General features: G+C 38.5%; 1 protein-coding gene across 12 annotated transcripts in view; it reads left to right on the top strand.

The window, feature by feature from the left end:
* CYP2R1 (cytochrome P450 family 2 subfamily R member 1) overlaps positions 1 to 22,561 on the top strand; it is a 90,193-nt gene that overhangs the window by 11,155 nt on the left and 56,477 nt on the right. For 9 of the 12 annotated variants that reach the window (XM_081545046.1, XM_081545051.1, XM_081545053.1 and 6 more), the window contains 3 exons: positions 6,535 to 7,167; positions 8,770 to 9,099; positions 11,430 to 12,756. In XM_081545046.1, the coding sequence (XP_081401172.1) occupies positions 6,535 to 7,167; positions 8,770 to 9,099; positions 11,430 to 11,605 (1,139 nt within the window). In that variant the 3' untranslated portion in view covers positions 11,606 to 12,756. Of the gene's footprint in view, positions 1 to 6,534; positions 7,168 to 8,769; positions 9,750 to 11,429; positions 12,757 to 22,561 lie in introns of those variants that run through there. The other 3 variants (XR_014069660.1, XM_081545045.1, XM_081545056.1) reach the window with 3 other exon arrangements.

The following is a 22,561-nucleotide window of genomic DNA, read 5'->3' on the forward strand; positions in this document are numbered from 1 at the left end:
TTGAGGAATCTCCACACTGTTCTCCATAGTGGCTGTACTAGTTTGCATTCCCACCAGCAGTGTAAGAAGGTTCCCTTTTCTCCACACCCTCTCCAGCATTTATTGCTTGTAGTCTTTTGGATAGCAGCCATTCTGACGGGCATGAAATGATACCTCATTCTGGTTTTGATTTGCATTTTTCTAATAATGAGTGATGTTGAGCATCTTTTCATGTGTTTGTTAGCCATCTGTATGTCTTCTTTGGAGAAGTGTCTGTTTAGTTCTTTGGCCCACTTTTTGATTGGGTCATTTCTTTTTCTGGAATTGAGCTGCAGGAGTTGCTTGTATATTTTTGAGATTAATTCTTTGTCCATTGCTTCGTTTGCTATTATTTTCTCCCATTCCGAAGGCTGTCTTTTCACCTTGCTTATAGTTTCCTTTGTTGTGCAAAAGCTTTTAATTTTAATTAGGTCCCATTTGTTTATTTTTGCTTTTATTTCCAATATTCTGGGTCACAGAGGATCTTGCTGTGGTTTATGTCAGAGAGTGTTTTGCCTATGTTTTCCTCTAGGAGTTTTATAGTTTCTGGTCTTACATTTAGATCTTTAATCCATTTTGAGTTTATTTTTGTGTATGGTGTTAGAAAGTGTTCTAGTTTCATTCTTTTACAAGTGGTTGACCAGTTTTCCCAGCACCACTTGTTAAAGAGATTATCTTTTCTCCATTGTATATTCTTGCCTCCTTTGTCAAAGATAAGATGTCCATAGGTGCATGGATTTATCTCTGGGCTTTCTATTTTGTTCCATTGATCTATATTTCTGTCCTTGTGCCAGTACCATACTGTCTTGATAACTGTGGCTTTGTAGTATAGCCTGAAGTCAGGCAGGTTGATTCCTCCAGTTCCATTCTTCTTTCTCAAGATTGCTTTGGCTATTTGAGGTTTTTGTATTTCCATACAAATTGTGAAATTATTTGTTCTAGTTTTCTGAAGGATGCCATTGGTAGCTTGATAGGGATTGCATTGAATCTATAGATTGCTTTGGGTAGTATACTCATTTTCACTATATTGATTCTTCCGATCCATGAACACGGTATATTTCTCCATCTATTTGTGTCCTCTTTGATTTCTTTCACCAGTGTTTTATAGTTTTCTATATATAGGTCTTTTGTTTCTTTAGGTAGATATATTCCTAAGTATTTTATTCTTTTCGTTGCAATGGTGAATGGAATTGTTTCCTTAATTTCTCTTTCTGTTTTCTCGTTGTTAGTGTATAGGAATGCAAGGGATTTCTGTGTGTTAATTTTATATCCTGCAAATTTACTATATTCGTTGATTAGCTCTAGTAATTTTCTGGTGGAGTCTTTAGGGTTTTCTATGTAGAGGATCCTGTCATCTGCAAACAGTGAGAGTTTTACTTCTTCTTTTCCAATCTGGATTCCTTTTATTTCTTTTTCTGCTCTGATTGCTGTGGCCAAAACTTCCAAAACTATGTTGAATAGTAGTGATGAGAGAGGGCACCCTTGTCTTGTTCCTGACTTTAGGGAAATGCTTTCACTTTTTCACCATTTAGGATAATGTTTGCCGTGGGTTTGTCATATATAGCTTTTATTATGTCGAGGTATGTTCCTTCTATTCCTGCTTTTTGGAGGGTTTTTATCATAAATGGATGTCGAATTTTGTCAAAGGCTTTCTCTGCATCTATTGAAATAATCATATGGTTTTTATTTGTCAATTTGTTTATGTGGTGTATTACATTGATTGATTTGCGGATATTGAAGAATCCTTGCATCCCTGGGATAAAGCCCACTTGGTCATGATGTATGATTTTTTTAATATGTTGTTGGATTCTGTTTGCTAGGATTTTGTTAAGGATTTTTGCATCTATGTTCATCAGTGATATTGGCCTGTAGTTTTCTATTTTTGTAGCATCTTTGTCAGGTTTTGGTATTAGGGTGATGGTGGCCTCATAGAATGAGTTTGGAAGTTTACCTTCCTCTGCAATTTTCTGGAAGAGTTTGAGTAGGATAGGTGTTAGCTCTTCTCTAAATTTTTGGTAGAATTCCGCTGTGAAGCCGTCTGGTCCTGGGCTTTTGTTTGCTGGAAGATTTCTGCTTACAGTTTAAATTTCCGTGCTTGTGATAGGTCTGTTGAGATTTTCTGTTTCTTCCTGGTTCAGTTTTGGGTAGTCGTACTTTTCTAAGAATTTATCCATTTCTTCCAAGTTGTCCAATTTATTTGCATATAGTTGCTGATAATAGTCTCTTATGATCCTTTGTATTTCTGTGTTGTCTGTTGTGATCTCTCTGTTTTTATTTGTAATTTTGTTGATTTGATTCTTCTCCCTTTGTTTCTTGATGAGTCTGGCTAATGGCTTGTCAATTTTATTTATCTTCTCAAAGAATCAGCTTTTGGCTTTGTTGATTTCTGCTATGGTCTCTTTTGTTTCTTTTGCATTTATTTCTGCCCTAATTTAAGATTTCTTTCCTTCTACTAACCCTGAGGTTCTTCATTTCTTCCTTTTCTAGTTGCTTTAGGTGTAGAATTAGGTTATTTATTTGACTTTTTTCTTGTTTCTTGAGGTGAGCCTGTATTGCTATGAATCTTCCCCTTAGCACTGCTCTTACCGTGTCCCATAGGTTTTGGGTTGTTGTGTTTTCATTTTCGTTCGTTTCTATGCATATTTTGATTTCTTTTTTGATTTCTTCTGTGATTTGTTGATCATTCAGCAGTGTGTTGTTCAGCCTCCATATGTTGGAGTTTTTAATTGTTTTTCTCCTGTAATTAACATCTAATCTTACTGCATTGTGGTCAGAAAAGATGCTTGGAATGATTTCAGTTTTTTTGAATTTACCAAGACTAGATTTATGGCCCAGGATGTGATCTATTCTGGAGAAGGTTCCGTGTGCACTTGAGAAAAAGGTGAAATTCATTGTTTTGGGGTGAAATGGCCTATAGGTATCAATTAGGTCTAACTGGTCTATTGTATCATTTAAAGTTTGCGTTTCCTTGTTAATTTTCTGTTTAGTTGATCTGTCCATAGGTGTGAGTGGGGTAGTAAAGTCTCCCACTATTATTGTGTTATTGTTAATTTCCCCTTTCATACTTGTTAGCATTTGCCTTACATATTGCAGTGCTCCTATGTTGGGTGCATATATATTTATAATTGTTATATCTTCTTCTTGGATTGATCCTTTGATCATTATGTAGTGTCCATCTTTGTCTCTTTTCACTGCCTTTGTTTTAAAGTCTATTTTATCTGATATAAGTATTGCTACTACTGCCTTCTTTTGGTCTCTATTTGCATGAAATATCTTTTTCTAGCCCTTCACTTTCAGTCTGTATGTGTCCCTTGTTTCGAGGTGGGTCTCTTGTAGACAACATACATGGGGTCTTGTTTTTGTATCCATTCAGCCAGTCTTTGTCTTTTGGTTGGGGCATTCAACTCATTTACATTTAAGGTAATTATTGATAACTATGATCCCGTTGCCATTTACTTTATTGTTTTGGGTTCGAGATTATACACCCTTTCTGTGTTTCCTATCTAGAGAAGATCCTTTAGCAGGTTTACATCCGGTCCCATCACTTCATGGCAAATAGATGGGGAAACAGTGACAGACTTTATTTTTTTGGGCTCCAAAATCACTGCAGATGGTGACTGCAGCCATGAAATTAAAAGACGCTTCCTCCTTGACAAGAAAGTTATGACCAGCCTAGATAGCATATTAAAAAGCGGAGACGTTACTTTGCCAGCCAAGGTCTGTCTAGTCAAAGCTATGGTTTTTCCAGTAGTCACGCATGGATATGAGAGTTGGACTATAAAGAAAGCTGAGTGCCGAAGAATTGATGCTTTTGAACTGTGGTGTTGGAGAAGACTCTTGAGAGTCCCTTGGACTGCAAGGAGGTCCAACCAGTCCATCCTAAAGGAAATCAGTCCAGATTCTTCATTGGAAGGACTGATGTCGAAGCTGAAACTCCAATACTTTGGCCACCTGGTGCAAAGAGCTGACTCATTTGAAAAGACCCTGATGCTGGGAAAGATTGAAGGCAGGAGGAGAAGACGATGACAGAGGATGAGATGACTGGATGGCATCTCTGACTCGATGGACATGAGTTTGAGTAAGCTCTGGGAGTTGGTGATGGATAGGGAGGCCTGGCATGCTGCAGTCCATGGAGTCGCAAAGAGGCAGACACGACTGAGCAACTGAACTGAACTGTTTTTTGAAACTACAAATTTATAGTTTAGACTGTTTTTATCATGAAGAAATAGTAAGTATTCAGCTTAAGATTTTCAAAGAAATAATAATAGAAAAAACAGAAAATTAGATGTGGATTTTTTTGTTGTTTTTGCCACAATGTGCAGCTTATGGTATCTTAGTTCCTAACAAGGGATTGAACCCAGGCAAATGACAGTGAAAGTGTGGAGTCCTAACCACTGAACCACCAGGGAATTCCCTAGATGTGTGATTTTAAGATACATGTACACTGAACTGTATATACTTGGAACTGGGAAATCAGAGCCACCATAAACCCACTGTTTGAATAGGAAAAAGTGGCCCCTTTTTGGTGGGTTTGGCCCATGCCTAGGCATACAGATTGGCCAGTGTAGGCTTATAATCAGGTTCCTGTGTACCGCCTTATATGTAACTATATGCATATGTTACAAACATGAATCCTGTATGCATACATTTCCCTTGGGCTTGCTGTCATCTCCGTGCCTGTGCACTAGTTCTCTACCTGCAGTGATCTTTCCTTGGATATCTGCTTGACTCACTTCCATCCTCTATGCCTTTACTTATGTCACCTTCTCACTGAGTGTTTTCCTGACCACTCTTACGTCTCTTCCCTTGCTAAAGAATTTGTTTGACTCTCCTCACTAGTATGTAAGGTCCATGAGAAAGAGCCATCTTTGCCTCTTTTGTTTGCTGATATATCCCTGGCACTTTAGCTCCAGAAATACATTCATGTTGAGTGAATAGTCATCTGGGAGTATGGGGAAGAAAAGAGAGTATGGAATATAAGATTGTTGCACAGCCTTAAAGACCCTCTTATGTATGGGTAACTTTATCATAAGTTCTAAATTTTGTGCAACAGTTGTTGCGCAAAAGTTGTTGAAATGTGAATTACATAGGCACCTCAGATAGACTAGAGAACATGACATTTTTCATGATAGGTAGACCTATGTACCAAGTATAAATGAAATTCCAAGTGAACTACATGTTACATAAATATATGTGCTGAAGATATTTTTTTCTTGATAATTGATTTAAAGGGAAAATATTCCATAGTAGACATATCAGAACAGCAGAGTGTTCTGTGGAGACTCTGAAATTTTAAGGCAAGTAATATCAACATTAGAAGTTTGAGTTTCATGTTTGTCCTCTTAGTTTGGGCTGCTATAACAAAAATATAGAGAATGAGTGGCTTAAACAATAAATATTTATTGTCACAGATCTGGAGGCTAGGGAGTTCAAGATCAAGGTGCTCACAGAACAGTGTTTAGAAAAAGCCTGCTTCCTATAGACTGTAGACTGCTGTCTTCTCCCTGTATCCTCAAAAAACCAAGGGCAATCATCTCTACCCACATCCCTTCCTATAAGGGCACTGAGCTCATTCATGAGGGCTCATGACCTAAGTGGGCTTCCCTGGTGGCACAGTGGTAAAGAATCCGCCTGCTAATGCAGTAGACACCAGTTCGATCCCTCAGTCAGGAAGATCCCTTGGAGGAGGAAATGGCAGCCCACTCCCGTATTCTCGCTGGGAAAATCCCATGGGCAGTGAAGCCTGGCAGGCTACAGTCCATGGGGTCAAAAAGAGTCTGACATGACTTAGTGAATAAACAACAACAACAAACTCATTCATGAGGGCTCATGACCTGATTACTTCCCAAAGGCCCCACTGCCTGATACCATCACACTGGGAATTGGCAGCACATTCAATCCTTAGCACCTCCTTTTGGGTTGAGTATTTCCACTACCTCATTCAGGCCATCCTTGCCTCTGCCAGTTATATTATCAGGTTACATATGCCTTTAGTGGGAGTAGTTTGTATTCTAAAATTTAATCTCTTAAAGTAGAAAATTTCTAATTCTGGAAGGATGATTTTTCAAGTATGTGTTTAGTCCAGAATAAAAAGTTGTCAATAGAACACACAGTCATTTGTCTTTTGTAAAATAGGCTTGTAGTAGAAGTTGAATAATAAAGTTATCCATGCCTACTTCACCCAGGTTGAATTACACAACATAGTTCAGTTTCTTGTGATGGAGATTCTAGGTCTTTTCTGGCTGTCCCCAGGGAAGTATAGATAAGTTTATCTGTTTATAGTATTCCATGGCTAATGAGAAGTAAAGAATAGGGCTTGACTGCTGGGTCTAGTTTTAGTTTTATAGAAAATTTGAAGAAGAATGAATAACCATCTCCTCCCCAACCCCACTCTGCCACTATAGCATTTTTAACTGTTAGATACAGGGATGTAGGACTAATAAAAATTTTTAATAGTTTTATAAAAAGATAATTGGGAGAAAAATTACTAACCATCCCTTTTATTTTTTTTTTTAGGCTTACTCAATTCCAGATATGGCCGAGGATGGGTTGATCACAGAAAATTAGCTGTAAATAGCTTTCGCTGTTTTGGATATGGCCGGAAATCTTTTGAATCTAAAATCTTAGAAGAAACCAAATTTTTCATTGATGCTATTGAAACATACAGTGGTAGCCCTTTTGACTTAAAACAATTAGTAACAAATGCTGTTTCAAACATAACCAATCTGGTCATTTTTGGAGAACGATTCACTTACGAAGACACTGATTTTCAGCATATGATTGAGTTATTTAGTGAAAATGTGGAACTAGCTGCCAGCCCCTCAGTCTTCCTCTATAATGCCTTTCCATGGATTGGCATCTTACCTTTTGGAAAACATCAACAACTGTTTAGAAATGCAGCTGTGGTCTATGACTTTCTCTCTAGGCTTATTGAAAAAGCTTCCATCAACAGAAAACCGCAGTTACCTCAACATTTTGTTGATGCTTATTTAGATAAGATGGAAAGAAGTAAAAATGACCCATCATCTACTTTCTCCAAAGAAAACCTAATTTTCTCTGTGGGTGAACTCATCATTGCTGGAACTGAAACTACAACTAATGTGCTACGGTGGGCAGTTCTTTTCATGGCCCTTTATCCTAACATTCAAGGTGAGGATTCTCATGATCTTAAGGTCTGTGCTTACATTTAGAGCTCACACATGTTTTACAGTCTTTGGCTGTATACAAAGCATTTTAGTTAGGAACTCCTGCTATGCTATCCAAAAAGAGAAGTACTGAATAGCTATAAGGTTTTTAAAACTTAATTCATGTAAAAACCTCAGATATAAATCTTACAATACCTGTATTATAAATGGGGAAAAAGGCTAAGTGACTGATTTGCCCACTTCCTTCTAGTTCTAAGCTGGAACCTGAGCCCAGTTTTTTGGGATTTTTTGTTTGTTTGTTTGGTTTGGTTTGGTTTGGTTTGGTTTGGTTACACCACGCAGCATGCAGAATCTTAGTTCCCCAACCAAAGATTGAACCCACGCCCTCTGCAGTGGAAGCATGTAGTCTTTACAGCTGAACTGCCAGAAAAGTCCCAACCCTGGCTTTTAAAAAATTATTATTTATTTTTAATTGAAGGATGATTGTTTTACAATATTGTGTTGGTTTCTGCCATACATCAACATGAATCAACCATAAGTATACATATGTCCCCTCCCTTTTGAACCTCCCTCCTACCTCCCACCCCAACCCACCTCTCTAGGTTGTTATGGAGCCCAGATTTGAGTTGCCTGAGTCATACAGCAAATTCCCACTGACTATTTACATGTGGTAGTCTCTATGTTTCCATACTACTCTCCATTTGTCCCACCCTCTCCTTACCCCCAACCCTGTGCCCACAAGTCTGTTCTCCATGTCTGTGTCTCCGTTGAAAGTGAAAGTAACTCAACTGTGCCCAACTCTTTGTGACCCCATGGACTGTATGTAGTCCGCCAGGCTCCTCTGTCCATGGAATTGACCAGGCCAGAATACTGGAGTGGGTAGCCATTCCCTTCTCCAGGGAATCTTCCCAACCCAGGGATCAAACCCAGGTCTGCCTTAGGCAGATTCTTTACTCTCTGAGCCCCAGGAAGCCCCTGAGTCCCCATTGCTGCCCTGCAAATAGGTTCATCAGTATCATCTTTCTAGATTCCAAATATATGCACTAACATACGATATTTGTTTTTCTCTTTCAGACTTACCTCACTCTGTATAATAGGCTCTAGGTTCATCCACCTCATTAGAACAGACTCAAATATGTTCCTTTTATTCTCTGAGTAATATTCCATTGTGTATATATATATATATATATATATCACAACTTTATCCATTTATCTGTCGATGGATATCTAGGTTGTTTCCATGTCTTAGCTATTGTAAATAGTGCTGCAATGGACATTACCAACCCTGTTTTTTTTTTAATTGAAGTTTCTAATGCTTCATTCTTTTCCTTGATGAGAGTAATGTTATTCTAATTCTAGATTTGTTTAATTTTTACTTTTATTACCTATAATGTGTGTTTTGCAACACAGTTACTTGGAGTCTTAGGTACTGGTTGTATAAGATATGTGGCATATATTTAAGTAGAACTCCCAGATAATGAAAAATCTGAATCTGAATGTACCCATACCATATTGGCTGGTTATCCTTTGTTTTATCCTAAAGAGAGGTTACTTTAGGTATAATTCTAAGAATTGCATAATAATGGGAACACTTTTTCTCTTACAGGACAAGTTCAGAAAGAGATTGATTTAATTATAGGACCCAGTGGGAAGCCTTCTTGGGATGACAAGTGCAAAATGCCTTATACTGAGGCAGTTTTGCATGAAGTTTTAAGATTCTGTAACATAGTCCCATTAGGGATTTTCCATGCAACCTCTGAGGATGCAGTTGTACGTGGTTATTCCATTCCTAAAGGCACAACAGTAATCACAAATCTTTATTCTGTACACTTTGACGAAAAATATTGGAGAGACCCAGAAATATTCTATCCAGAGCGATTTCTGGACAGCAGTGGATATTTTTCCAAGAAGGAAGCTTTGGTTCCCTTTTCCCTAGGTAAGAGAGCTTTCACAGGGGTTTAACTTTAGAACAAAGTATAGTGATGATTCATTATGTATAACATCTTAATCTGAAGCATTCTGTTGTAGAATTAATATCCCAGCTCTGAAAACAGCAGTGACTCTTACAGGAGAGAACAGTTTAATTAGATGTCATTAACACCTGTTTCTACTCAAAATAAACAAGGCATAATTTAGCAGCTAGAAAGTAACTGATGAGAAGCTCTGGCTTTTTTTGAAACTCTCTTGCTTGTGAATTTTGACTTGTAATCAAAAATTTGTAGAGCTGGAAGTCAGTAACAAGCACCTCGAGAAACTGAGACCCAGGGACAGAAATGGCATCATAATTTGAAGTGAAACTGGAATCTAGCTCTTCTGAATTTAAATTATTATACCTCATCTCCAAAAATATTGCATCTCCTGTGAAAAAGCACACAGATCACAAGACCCATGGAAGATGGCTTGGAGAAATCTTTTCACTGGGGAAGGGTACATATACAGTCATTTGAAATGAAATGAACTTCCCCCGGGTCAATAGAACTAAGTGTCACACCTTAGATCTTTCATGGCATATCTCAGGCTCCATTGCAAAGGAAGAAGAGAATGGAACTAATGAGCTTACAAAAGTACAGGACCTGACAAAAGAAGGTAAAAAATGGGCCCTTGGAACTGAAGTGCTAGGGCCCATTTCTGTTCTTTGTGGCTTAAGAAAATCCTTTAATAAACACAACTTCCTCTAAGTTCAGTTCAGTTGCTCAGTCTTGTCCGACTCTTTGTGACCCCATGGACCACAGCACACCAGGCCTCTCTGTCAATCACCAGCTCCCAGAGTTTACCCAGACTCATGTCCATCGAGTCGGTGATGCCATCCAGCCATCTCATCCTCTGTCATCGCCTTCTCCTCCCACCTTCAATCTTTCCCAGCATCAGGGTCTTTTCAGATGAGTCAGCTCTTTGCATCAGGTGGCCAAAGTATTGGAGTTTCAGCTTCAACATCAGTCCTTCCAATGAAGAGTCTGGACTGATTTCCTTTAGTATGGACTAGTTGGATCTCCTTGCAGTCCAAGGGACTCTCAAGAGTCTTCTCCAACACCACAGTTCAAGAGCATCAATTCTTCGGCACTCAGCTTTCTTTATAGTCCAACTCTCACATCCATGCATGACTACTGGAAAAACCATAGCCTTGACTAGACGGACCTTGGTTGGCAAAGTGATGTCTCTGCTTTTTAATATGCTATCTAGGCTGGTCGTAACTTTCTTGCCAAGGAGTAAGCGTCTTTTAATTTCATGGCTGCAGTCACCATCTGCAGTGATTTTGGAGCCCAAAAAATAAAGTCTGTTACTGTTTCCCCATCTATTTGCCATGAAGTGATGGGACCAGATGCCATAACCTTAGTTTTCTGAATGTTGAGCTTTAAGCCAACTTTTTCACTCTCTTTCATTTTCATCAAGAGGCTCTTTAGTTTTTCTTCACTTTCTGCCATAAGGGTGGTGTCATCTGCATATCTGAGGTTATTGATATTTCTCCCGGCAATCTTGATTCCAGCTTGTACTTCATCCAGCCCAGCGTTTCTCATGATATACTCTGCATATAAGTTAAATAAGCAGGGTGACAGTATACGGCCTTGATGTACTCCTTTTCCTATTTGGAACCAGTCTGTTCTTCCATGTCCAGTTCTAGCTGTTGCTTCCTGACCTGCATACAGATTTCTCAAGAGGCAGGTCAGGTGGTCTGGTATTCCCATCTCTTAAAGAATTTTACACAGTTTATTGTGATCCACACAGTCAAAGGCTTTGACATAGTTGATAAAGCAGAAATAGATGTTTTTCTGGAACTCTCTTGCTTTTTTGATGATCCAGCAGATGTTGGCAATTTGGTCTCTGGTTCCTCTGCCTTTTCTAAAACCAGCTTGAACATCTGGAAGTTCGCGGTTCATGTATTGCTGAAGCCTGGCTTGGAGAATTTTGAGCATTACTTTACTAACGTGTGAGATGAGTGCAGTTGTGCAGTAGTTTGAGCATTCTTTGGTATTGCCTTTCTTAGGGATTGGGATGAAAACTGACCTTTTCCAGTCCTGTAGCCACTGCTGAGTTTTCCAAATTTGCTGGCATATTGAGTGCAGCACTTTCACAGCATCATCTTTTAGGATTTGAAATAGCTCAACTGGAATTCCGTCACCTCTACTAGCTTTGTTCGTAGTGATGCTTCCTAAGGCCCACTTAACTTCCTCTAACATTCTTTAAATACCAGAGTTCCTGAAAGATATGTATTAATCATAAGTTTTTGTAAATAATTTTAAAAAACTATTATGCCTGCTTTCTGTTTAGGGAGAAGACATTGTCTTGGAGAACAGCTGGCTCGGATGGAAATGTTCCTGTTTTTCACAACGTTGCTTCAGAGGTTTCATTTGCATTTTCCACATGAACTGGTTCCAAATCTGAAGCCCAGGTTAGGCATGACATTGCAACCCCAGCCCTACCTCATCTGTGCAGAAAGACGCTGAAAGTACACAGATGTTTTGTGGAACAAGCTGTTTGCCTCACCCCGAAACCTTATTTAATTCCTGTGTTTGGACAGGAATCACAGCATCATAAAACCAAATGAGCAGAGATGTGTCTTTAAAAACAGTACTACTATAATAATATGCATTAGCTATTGTTTTTTCCTTAAAAGTCTTATGACTTATAAGGTGGAATTATCTGAGGAAAACAGGTGCAAATGGCAGCTCTTGCTTAGGGCACTAGGAAGGGCCATCAATGTCCTGACTTTTTAACCTCTATTGAGCGCCAGGTACCTGTCATCCGTTCTTGACTCCAGCTGGCTCCTTTCTCATCTATTTGCTTCAAATGCCAGAGCCAGCTCCTTTCTAATCAGGTATGGTCATTAATCCAGTCATTAATCCATTAATCCACACAATCCAGTCCAGTTTCATAGTGGACTAAAGAAATTTGAACCCAGATAAGTGAGTTTAAACTACAGAGGTATTTTATTAGACGCAGTGGTAGATGACAGAATATGTATTTTTACAGTATATTTAATATAAAACCTGCTAATACTTTCAAGTCTTACTTCCTACTATAGTTTCATAAGAGTTGTATCATTCTTCCTACATATGAGGGTCGCTATGATATACAATAATGATATGATATTGATAATGATATATAATAATATATTTAAAAATGAAAGGTAGCATGACCTAGATGCTTCATGGTGTAATAAAGATCCTGTTTCTTCACATCCCTCAAGTTTGCTTTCCAGATGATACTAGCTTTATCTTAAGGCTGGCTTATGGAAGTACATGTTCTTTGCCCATGTCCTTTCAAGATACTGAGCTTGGATTGTTTTTGGGAGAGCAAGGGAGCTTTTCAGATGTTCCCTTAAAACTGTTCTTTGTGTCCCATAGGTCCTAACTAAGCTGTGTGTCCACCCATTAAAACTATGTCTTGGGACTTCCCTGTCAGTACAGTGGTTAAGACTGTGTTTCCAATGCAAGGGACACAGGTTCCATCCCTGGTCAGGGAAACAACATCCCATGTGATATATGGCCAAAAAAACCAAAATAAAAACAAAAAAAACCCTGTCTTGTGAACATGGAAGCAACCCAAGTGCCCAGTAACAGATGACTGGATTAATAAAATGTGAGAGATAGATATATATGTGCTATTTATTTTCTTTACCTTGCATCTAAGGAAATATTGTATTTTTCCCTAATCAAATTAATGCAAACCTGATGAAAATCATTTAAATATGTAGATTCATAACTTGTTAATGTTAGAAGAGGTCTAATCTCACTGGATGTGCTCATTTTATGGCCAAGGAAGTAGGCGTTTAGACCAGGAAATGAGGAGCATGGCCCTCTTTCACCTCATCCATGTATTTTTTTAATCCAAACTGTTTATTGGGATGGTTCCTCATTCATCCAGATTCAGAGTGCTTTTAGTGCTTCCATCTGAAGGAGCATCCTTTTGTAAGCCTTGTTTTTCCTGCTATGGGCTGGCGGAGTCCTGCTGACTGTGCCAGAGTCCTAGTTAGCACATGGCTAACATTGGTGGCGATCTTAACAGCATTCTGGGCATTTCACATCCATGAGGTAAGAACTGCGGCTCTGTACCACGTGCTTTTTGTGTATTCTCTTCTCTTCTGAAGAGGGATGAAGGAGCTTCTTTGTAAGATGCACATTCTTGTCAGGAGATCATCAGACCATCTCTTATTCTTTTTACTCGCACCCAATAATTTATGCTATGCTTTACAGTTCATAAAGTTGTTTTCATACTGTCAACCCTTGGCTATTTTCAGCCAGTTAACTGGTAAAAATAAAATACTGCAATTTTAGAAAAATATAAATTAACATGAATTTAGTAAGTAATCCATAATGGAAAATATTTCTTTTTTGGAACTACATCAGTTCAGTTCAGTTCAGTTCAGTCGCTCAGTCGTGTCCGACTCTTTGCGACCTCATGAATTGCAGCACGCCAGGCCTCTCTGTCCATCACCAACTCCCGGAGTCTACCCAAACCCATGTCCATCGCGTCGGTGATGCCATCCAACCATCTCATCCTCTGTCGTCCCCTTCTCCTCCCGCCCCCAATCCTACCCAGCATTAGGGTCTTTTCCAATAAGTCAACCCTTCGCATGAGGTGCCCAAAGTATTGGAGTTTCAGCTTCAACATCAGACATTCCAATGAACACCCAGGATTGATCTCTTTGAGGATGGATTGATTGGATCTCCTTGCAGTCCAAGGGACTCTCAAGAGTCTTCTCCAACACCACAGTTCAAAAGCATCAATTCTTCGGCACTCAGCTTTCTTCACCGTCCAACTCTCACATCCATACATGACCACTGGAAAAACCATAGCCCCGACTATCTATCCACTATAGTGAGAATGCCTTTTCTCTGATCAGTCAGTGGTAAGCTACTAATTTAAAATGTTAAAATTCACTTATGGTTCAAGATGGCAACTGAGCATATTTATTTCTGCTCTACAAATGCCACTAAAATAACCATAAGGATAGAAAAAGGGATAAAGGCATTGATGATGGGGTTGGAGGGATATATTAGTGAATCAGCTACTTCCAGGTTCTAAAAGATGGAATGTAAATAGGAAAATATTGAAAGAACCACAGATAGGACCATGCATAGACAAAGCCTGAGGTAGAGATAAGAGCTCATTCTTCACAGCTGATTATGGAAAAAGCAAGTAGCCAAGGAGAGTAGTACATAAGGTCAGCAAGAGTGGAATCATGTTGATGCTCCTGTCCCCATCCTGCTTTCTCTTGTTTGTGCAGCCATAGAATGTGCTCCCAGTGCTAAAGTAATTGTCTAAATAAATTGAGTACTATGTCTGGGAGGTAGTGGTGCTCCTACATAGGGATTGGAGCCATCGATTGGCAGCCCCTTAATTTGGTCTGATTTTGGACCTAAAGTTCTACATAACCCAAATGATTAATCAGGTGGGAGGGCAAATTTCAGTCAACCAAGTGATGACTGGGGAAACATCAGCAAAAGGGCTAGTGTTAAGAATTGAATATACTTAACTATAGTACTAAGACTAAAACAAAGGTTGGAGTAAGTGCAACAAAATACTATGTAAAAGTTTATACTCTGACAGTGTGGAAATAATGTATCTAACAAAACTAAATGAGAGAAAAAATGGTGGAAAGTAGAGTAAATGTCATTGCTTCATGTATAATAGAAGTCAAAGGATATAATTTGACAAATCAAGCAGTAAATGTTTGAGTAAATTTAAGAGTACAAAAGTAACTGATGGTAGTACTGCTTAAAATTGGGTACTGGAGGACAGGGAAGAAGAAAATGTCCACGCTAGTTTATTATTCTTAGAAGAGAAGCAGATATTATCCAAACATATTAGATAAAGGTATGAGCATAGAGATGACCACTAAATCAAAAATACAAGCCCCCACAAAAAAAAAAAAATACGAACCTTCCTAAATGTCAGGAGAACTAAAAGTAATATTTTAATAAAGAGCAGATTATATGAGAGAACTAAATAGGCTTATCTTACCTATTAAAACTGTATTCAAATTGGATCACAGAGATAACTTGATGATATAGTTATGTTGTATATGAGAGACATCTAAAACATAGATAAAAAGTTAAGAATATAAGGATGAGTAAGGTCATACCAGGCAAATGCAAATAGAAAGCATGACTCATGATCTTAATTAAATAAGGTAGAATTCAAGGCAGAAAGCATAAGCAAGACAAAGAAATTCACTCTTTAATCCTAAAGACTCTGATTCTAGAAGAAGTTATAATAATTATGAATAACTATTGCACCAAAAAGCAGCATCTTGCATGAAGCAAAAATGACAAGAGGTATGAGGAAAAATGTGTAGATGTATATTAATACTAAGAAACTAATTCACTTCTCTCAACCTAAGACAAATCAAGTGGATCTCAAAAAGTGAAGATAAAGAAGACCTATACTAAGAATTCCCTGGTTGTTCAGTGGTTAGGACTCCACTCTTCCACAGCAGGGAGCACAAGTTCAATCCTTGGTTGGGGAACTAAGATCCTGCATGCCCTACAGTGAAGCAAAAAAAAAAGTCGTCTGTACTACATAATCAGTAAGGTAGAACTGAGGCTGCTGCTAAGTCGCTTCAGTCGTGTCCGACTCTGTGCAACCCCACAGACGGCAGCCCACCAGGCTCCGCCGTCCCTGGGATTCTCCAGGCAAGAACACTGGAGTGGGTTGCCATTTCCTTCTCCAGTGCACAAAAGGGAAAAGTGAAAGTGAAGTTGCTCAGTTGTGTCCGACTCTTAGAGACCCCATGGACTGCAGCCTACCAGGTTCCTCCGTCCATGGGATTTTCCAGGCAAGAGTACTAGAGTGGGGTGCCACTGCCTTCTCCAAGAACTGAGGAATTCACATCAAATTTTATATCTGATAATAGAGTATGCCATTTTTATACATGTTGATGAAAATTGACCATGCAATAGATCAAAAGTTGAACTTTGAAAAATTTCAGAAGTATAAATATTACAGATTTCATTATCTGAACATAAGATAATAAGAATGGGTATTAATAACAGAATAATAAAACTAAAAACCAAAATTGCCTTCGTATCTTGAAATTAAAATTGTAAAATAATCATTGGACAAGGGGAAAATGCAAACAATAATTGGAGAATTTCTAGAAAGCATGATAAAAACATCAGAATCTATGGAATACAGCTGCAGTTGTCTTCAAAGAAAATTCATAGCCCTTGTTTAGATGAAAAAAATAAATCTTGAGGATGAGCTAGGCATGCTTTTTTAAAATTAGTAAAACAGCAAACCAAAGGAAAGTAGAAGGAAGAAATGACTAATTCTGGATAAGCAGGAATTGATGAGTTAGACAATAGAAAATAAGACCAATAGGTTGTATCCTTTTTAGAAAAATCCATATGCTAAATCAAGAGTCAACAATTTTATAATTCACAGGTGAAATTTGGCCCACCATCTATTTTGTATAACCCCAAGTTAATGGTTTTTACACTTTCACGTGCATGGTTAAAAAAAAAGAATGGCTGAATGAGGGGAATTAGGGTAAATGGATCAACATGTGATAAAGCAATATAGGAAAATGTAAATTCTAGCATCTAGACTGTTTAAGGGTGTTTCTTCTATAATTCTTTCAACTTTTCTGTTTGTTTGAAATTTTTGATAAAATATTGGGAGGAACACTAAAAACAAACAAAATAATATTTTGTGATAAATGAAAATTTTCTGCATTTCAAATTTAATGTTCATAAAGTTACATCTCTTTCCAGAAAGAGAATTTTAATCATTGTAAGAAATTGATTTGTAAAACTCAATGCAAAGAAGTTTGAAGACCTGAATGAAATGGATAATCTCCATGAAAACATAATTTACCAAAGTCTAGTTCTCATAAAAGAAAAAGTTGCCAAAGATGACCTTCAGAAAACTATTTGAGCTCTTCTAGAGCACAGATCGGAGAAGGCAATGGCACCCCACTCCAGTATTCTTGCCTGGAGAATCCCAGGGATGGCGGAGCCTGGTGGGCTGCCGTCTATGGGGTCGCACAGAGTCGGACACGACTGAAGTGACTTAGCAGCAGCAGCAGCAGCAGCAGCAGAGCACAGATGGAGAAGGAAATGGTAACCCATTCTAGTATTCTTGCCTGGAGAATTCCATGGACAGAGGAGCCTGGCAGGCTACAGTCCATGGGTCGCACGAGTCAGACACAACTTAGTGACGAGAGGGAGAGCGAGAGAGAGGATAGAAATGAAAAGGAAATTTTGAATGCTTTTTTAGAATCAAAACAACACCCTTATGGAGATATATATAGATATATATATATAGTTTTTTGTTTTTTTGGCTGCTCCACTCAGCATATGGAATCTTAGTTTCCAGATCAGGGATCAACCTGTGTCCCTTGCATTGGAAACACGGAGTCTGTTAATCACGGGACCACCAGGGAAGTCCCCTGGATATCAATTTAAATGTCCAAAATAAGTTATTAAGAAAGGATCCAATAGTACATTTAAAAATTAATACATTACAATCAAGTTGAGTTTACTCCAGGAATATATGAATGGTTCAATATTAGAAAATGTTATTATTATTAATCATTTACAGAGAAAACTCATATGGACAAGCTCATACATACTGAAAAGACATTTGACAAAATTTAGCATTGAGTGAAATACAAATTGATAGAATGAACACATCAATATATACATATATACACCTCTAGGGGACTTTCCTGGTGGTACAGTGCTTAAGACTCCGAGCTTAATGCAATGGTGGAGGTTCAATATCTAGTCAGGGAACTAAGATCCCACATGCTGCATGGTGTGACCAAAAAAACCCATATATATATATATATACCCACACATGCAAACAACATATATATACTCTACAATATAATATCTGTCTATAGCAAATAGTATATATATTATATATATATAACTATAATGTGTCTTATATGTGTTGTTCAATCGCCCAGGTGTCTGACTGTTTGCAACCCCATGGATTGCAGCACGCCAGGCCTCCCTGTCCCTCATCATGTAGTATATATACACATTCCCAAACTGATGTGAAAATATTGGAGGGATTCCCTTAAAGTTACAAACAAGAAAATGAGTCCACTTTCACCATTCTATTTTCACATTGTATTGACGGTGTTCGCTAGCACAGAAACAACATTAGATTAAGAGACTTCGAAAGAGTAAAACTTTTTATTTGCAGATAATAAATTAAAAGACGCTTACTCCTTGGAAGGAAAGTTATGACCAACCTAGATAACATATTAAAAAGCAGAGACATTGCTTTGCCAACAAAGGTCCATCTAGTCAAGACTATGGTTTTTCCAGTAGTCATGTATGGATGTGAGAGTTGGACTGTGAAGAAAGCTGAGTGCCGAAGAATTGATGCTTTTGAACTGTGGTGTTGGAGAAGACCCTTGAGAGCCCCTTGGACTGCAAGGAGGTCCAACCAGTCCATCCTAAAGGAGATCAGTCCTGGGTGTTCATTGGAAGGACTGATGTTGAAGCTGAAACTCCAATACTTTGGCCACCTGATGTGAAGAGTTGACTCATCTGAAAAGACCCTGATGCAGGGAAGGATTGGGGGCAAGAGGAGAAGGGGATGACAGGATGAGATGGTTGGATGGCATCACCGACTCGATGGACATGAGTTTGGGTAAACTCTGGGAGTTGGTGATGGACAGAGAGGCCTAGTGTGCTGCGATTCTTGGGGTCGCAAACTGAGCGACTGAACTGAATATGACTGTATTCCTGTACAATCTGTGAAAAGAAATAGAAAGTGAGATTATTTAATAAAGTAATAGGATATTTGCTGACAAAGATTCCTATCATCAAAGCTATGATTTTTCCAGTAGTCATGTACAGGTGTGAGAGTTGGGCCAGAAAGAAGTCTGAGCACCAAAGAATTGATGCTTTTGAATTGTGGTGTTGGAGAAGACTCTTCAGAGTCCTTTGGACTGCAAGGAGATCAAACCAGCCAATCCTAAAGGAAATCAATCCTGAATATTCATTAGAAGGACTGATGCTGAAGCTGAGGCTCCAATACTTTGGCCACCTGATGCAAAGAGCCGATTCATTGAAAAAGACGCTGATGCTGGGAAAGATTGAGGGCAGGAGAGGGGGGCGACAGAGGATGAAATGGATGATATCACCGACTCAATGGACATGAGTTTGAGCAAACTCCAGGAGATACTGAAGGACCAGGAAGCCTGGTGTGCTGCAGTCCATGGGGTCACAAAGAGTCAACATGACTTAGTGGGATATAAGATTTACATACAAAAAATCAATAGCTGTTATATATATAGCAACCATTAGTAGATATATGGAAGAGAAAGTACTATTTTTCAATTTCAAAAAAAATAAAATACTGAGAATAAACATAAATACTGGAATGGGTAGCCTTTCCCTTTTCTAGAGGATCTTCCAAACCCAGGGATCAAACCCAGGTCTCCTGCATTGCAGGGAGATTCTTTACCAGCTGAGCTACCGGGGAAGCCCCTTATAAACATAACAAGAACATGCAAAAGATGAATAGGGAAAACATTAAAACATTCTTGAAGGAGCTGTCAGGAGAAAGTAAATTTCCTGTACATTTCTGCATTCCTCTTGTATATCTAAGAATTAAATTGAGAAATTAACAAAAAATCAAACAAAATTTAAAAACATATATACATGGAAGGGGCCTCAGAACACTCAGTAACTTGCCAAAGTGGCTGAAGCCCTCAGGTTAAATACCTTTCTCAGCTAAAGACAAAAGAGGATGATCAAGGTGGGAAAAAGTCAGTTCTGGGAGGTTAACAAGAAGAGCACAATAAACTCGGGAGTGTGATGCAGATTTAAGTCATTGATTTCTCCCAAGAGTTTCTGGAGCTTTGTTCATTTTCTGGTACAGAGACACTCTTACAATTGGAGTTTTCCCTAAAAAATGTAAACTTCACTGAGGTTTTAGAGATTTTCCCAAGTCTGCCATTTCTCTGAAAATAATCAGCTTAATACAATATGTCATAGAGATGAATTTTAGGGTGGCAAATTCTGCTCCCCTACAGAGCTAAAGAGGAGACTTTGAAAAATGAATAGATATGTTCTTGGATAAGAAGACAACACAAAGATGTTGATTCTCCCTAGGCTAAGGTCTGAATTTAATGAAACCATGTAGTTTCTTTTGTTTGTTTTTTTTCCCATAAAACTAGACAAGCTGTTTCTAAAATTCACATAAAAAGGTAAAAGAAGAGCCACAAACAGAATACCAGTGTGGGGATTTTACCCCATCAGGTTTTGAAATATACTTTAGAGTTTGGCTGATTAAAATAGTTGTAATGGCATGGACAGACAGAGTTGAAAGAAAGAAAAATTCAAGTACATAGAAGAATATCAAGTCAGTGGAGTAAAGATGGACTTTTTAGTAAATGGTACTACTGCTTTTAGTCATTTGGTAACCAGTTAAATATTTGAACCCATATCCCATGATATTACTTGATATTACTACTATAGACTGAAAAAAATGCACAGTCTAAATGTTGAGGATTATGCTTTATTTGGGATATTACTGAGGATTTAAGCCTTAGATACAGCCTCTTTAGAGATAAGGGAGAAGGCAGGATATATTGGAGTTTTTGCAAAAAACAAGCAAACAAAAACTCAGCGGTCAAACATCGAAATATTACTGCTAATTGAGGAAAAAACAGACTTCTAAAGTCAATGAGTTTAGCACTTTTCTGTGTATGAATAGATTCAAGTCTGGGCTTATTTAAATTCTTCCTTTGACATGCACCTTAACTGTCTATAGCCAGTATCCTGTTTTTCTCCATTCAGGGTGTGCATTGTGGTGGTGGTGGGTGGGGGTGGCTGGGGGTGGGGTGGGGTGGCTGGGGGTGGGGGTAGCTGCTGCAATGGCTGAAGGCTGAATGGCTGTTGCCTCCTTTGTTTACATCCTGTAAACTTTTTTGTTTTGTTTAATATGATTTATCCTGGTGATCTCTCCTTATCACTACATATAAAACTTCTTTATTCTTTATATAGCGTTACATACTCTATTGCAGGCTATACTATAGAAACATAAAACAACATAAAAACAACAACATAAATCGACTACAAGGCAAACAATAGTATAAGTGGAAACAAGCTGGGAAGAAATAGGCAAATCTTATTGCCAACAAATGGCTAATCTCCCTAATTCAAGAACCCCGAAGGAAAAGTTTAAATAATGCATTAGAAAACATTGGTCAAAAGACCAGCTATGACAGTTCACATAACATACACCACATTGTAAACATCTAAAAAGAAAACTCAACCTCACTCAAAAAAAGAAATGCAAATGTAAACTTTACTAAGATAACATATCTCATCTACCATATTAGCAAAAATCATAGAACTGTTAGGAGAAACACACTGACTGAAATTGCCCACCTGGCCAGCCACCACAGTAACCATTTGCTTGAGTTATTATGACGGGAGGTCCTGGTAAGGAACACGGAATTAACAAGTCACCAAAAACCGGAAGAATTCGGGAAAGGTCAAAAGGAGATGTCTCATGCCCGACCACCTCCCAGAGTTCTTCTCACTCTCATTCATCTTGGCCGAGCAATGTGTGTGCCACCAGGAAGGACCCTGAGGCAGAATAATTGGCCAAAGACAATCTGAAAACTAATCCCATTATCATAAAACCTGATGCTGTGAGCCATGTGGCAGAGCAGCTCTCCTGGGTTCCCTTATGCATCTGCTCTCCACCTGGGCACCCTTTCCCAATAAAATCTCTTGCTTTGTCAGTGTATGTGTCTCCTTGGACAATACATTTACGAGTGCCCACTCTCGGGCCCTGGAAGGGGTCCCCCTTCCTGCAATAGAACTTGACAATAATCACTATTGAGAAGGTAGTGCTGAAACATGCCCTTTCATACGTGGTTGATGAAACTACAAATTCACACACATTTCCTATGGAAGGGAATTTGGCATTATCTATCAAATAATAGATGTATTTCACTTTAGAACAGTTCTAATTCTTAGAATCTCTCCTGCAGATGCGCTTGAACACTTAAGAAGAGACATAAGTGCCAGGTTATTCACTGATGTGTTATTTCTAATAGCAAAAGGGAACAAAAAAGGTCAATGTAACAATGCATATCTATCAATAGAGGAATAGTATATCTTGTAATAGGATATACTATTATAATAGTAATAACTTTATAGTCAGGAAGTTTTCTTTGTAGTGATCTGGAGAGAGCTCCAGGATAAATCACATTAAAATAAGGAACACCAACATACAGAATGTGGTAGCCAACCTCCAAAAATACCTTCAGTGACCCTCACCTGGTCTAATAACCTTGTTAATCACAGCGGGTCAGTGGGAGGGATAGAATATGATGAAAGTGGTGGTGCATAAATTCTAAGGCTTGTCTAAAAGCATTGCAGCTTTTCACCTTAGTTTCTCTGACTGGGGAAGCCAGCCAC

This window comes from Giraffa tippelskirchi, chromosome 11 (assembly GCF_054371585.1).
Source record: "Giraffa tippelskirchi isolate mGirTip1 chromosome 11, T2T-mGirTip1v1.2.pri, whole genome shotgun sequence".
NCBI lineage: Eukaryota > Metazoa > Chordata > Mammalia > Artiodactyla > Giraffidae > Giraffa > Giraffa tippelskirchi.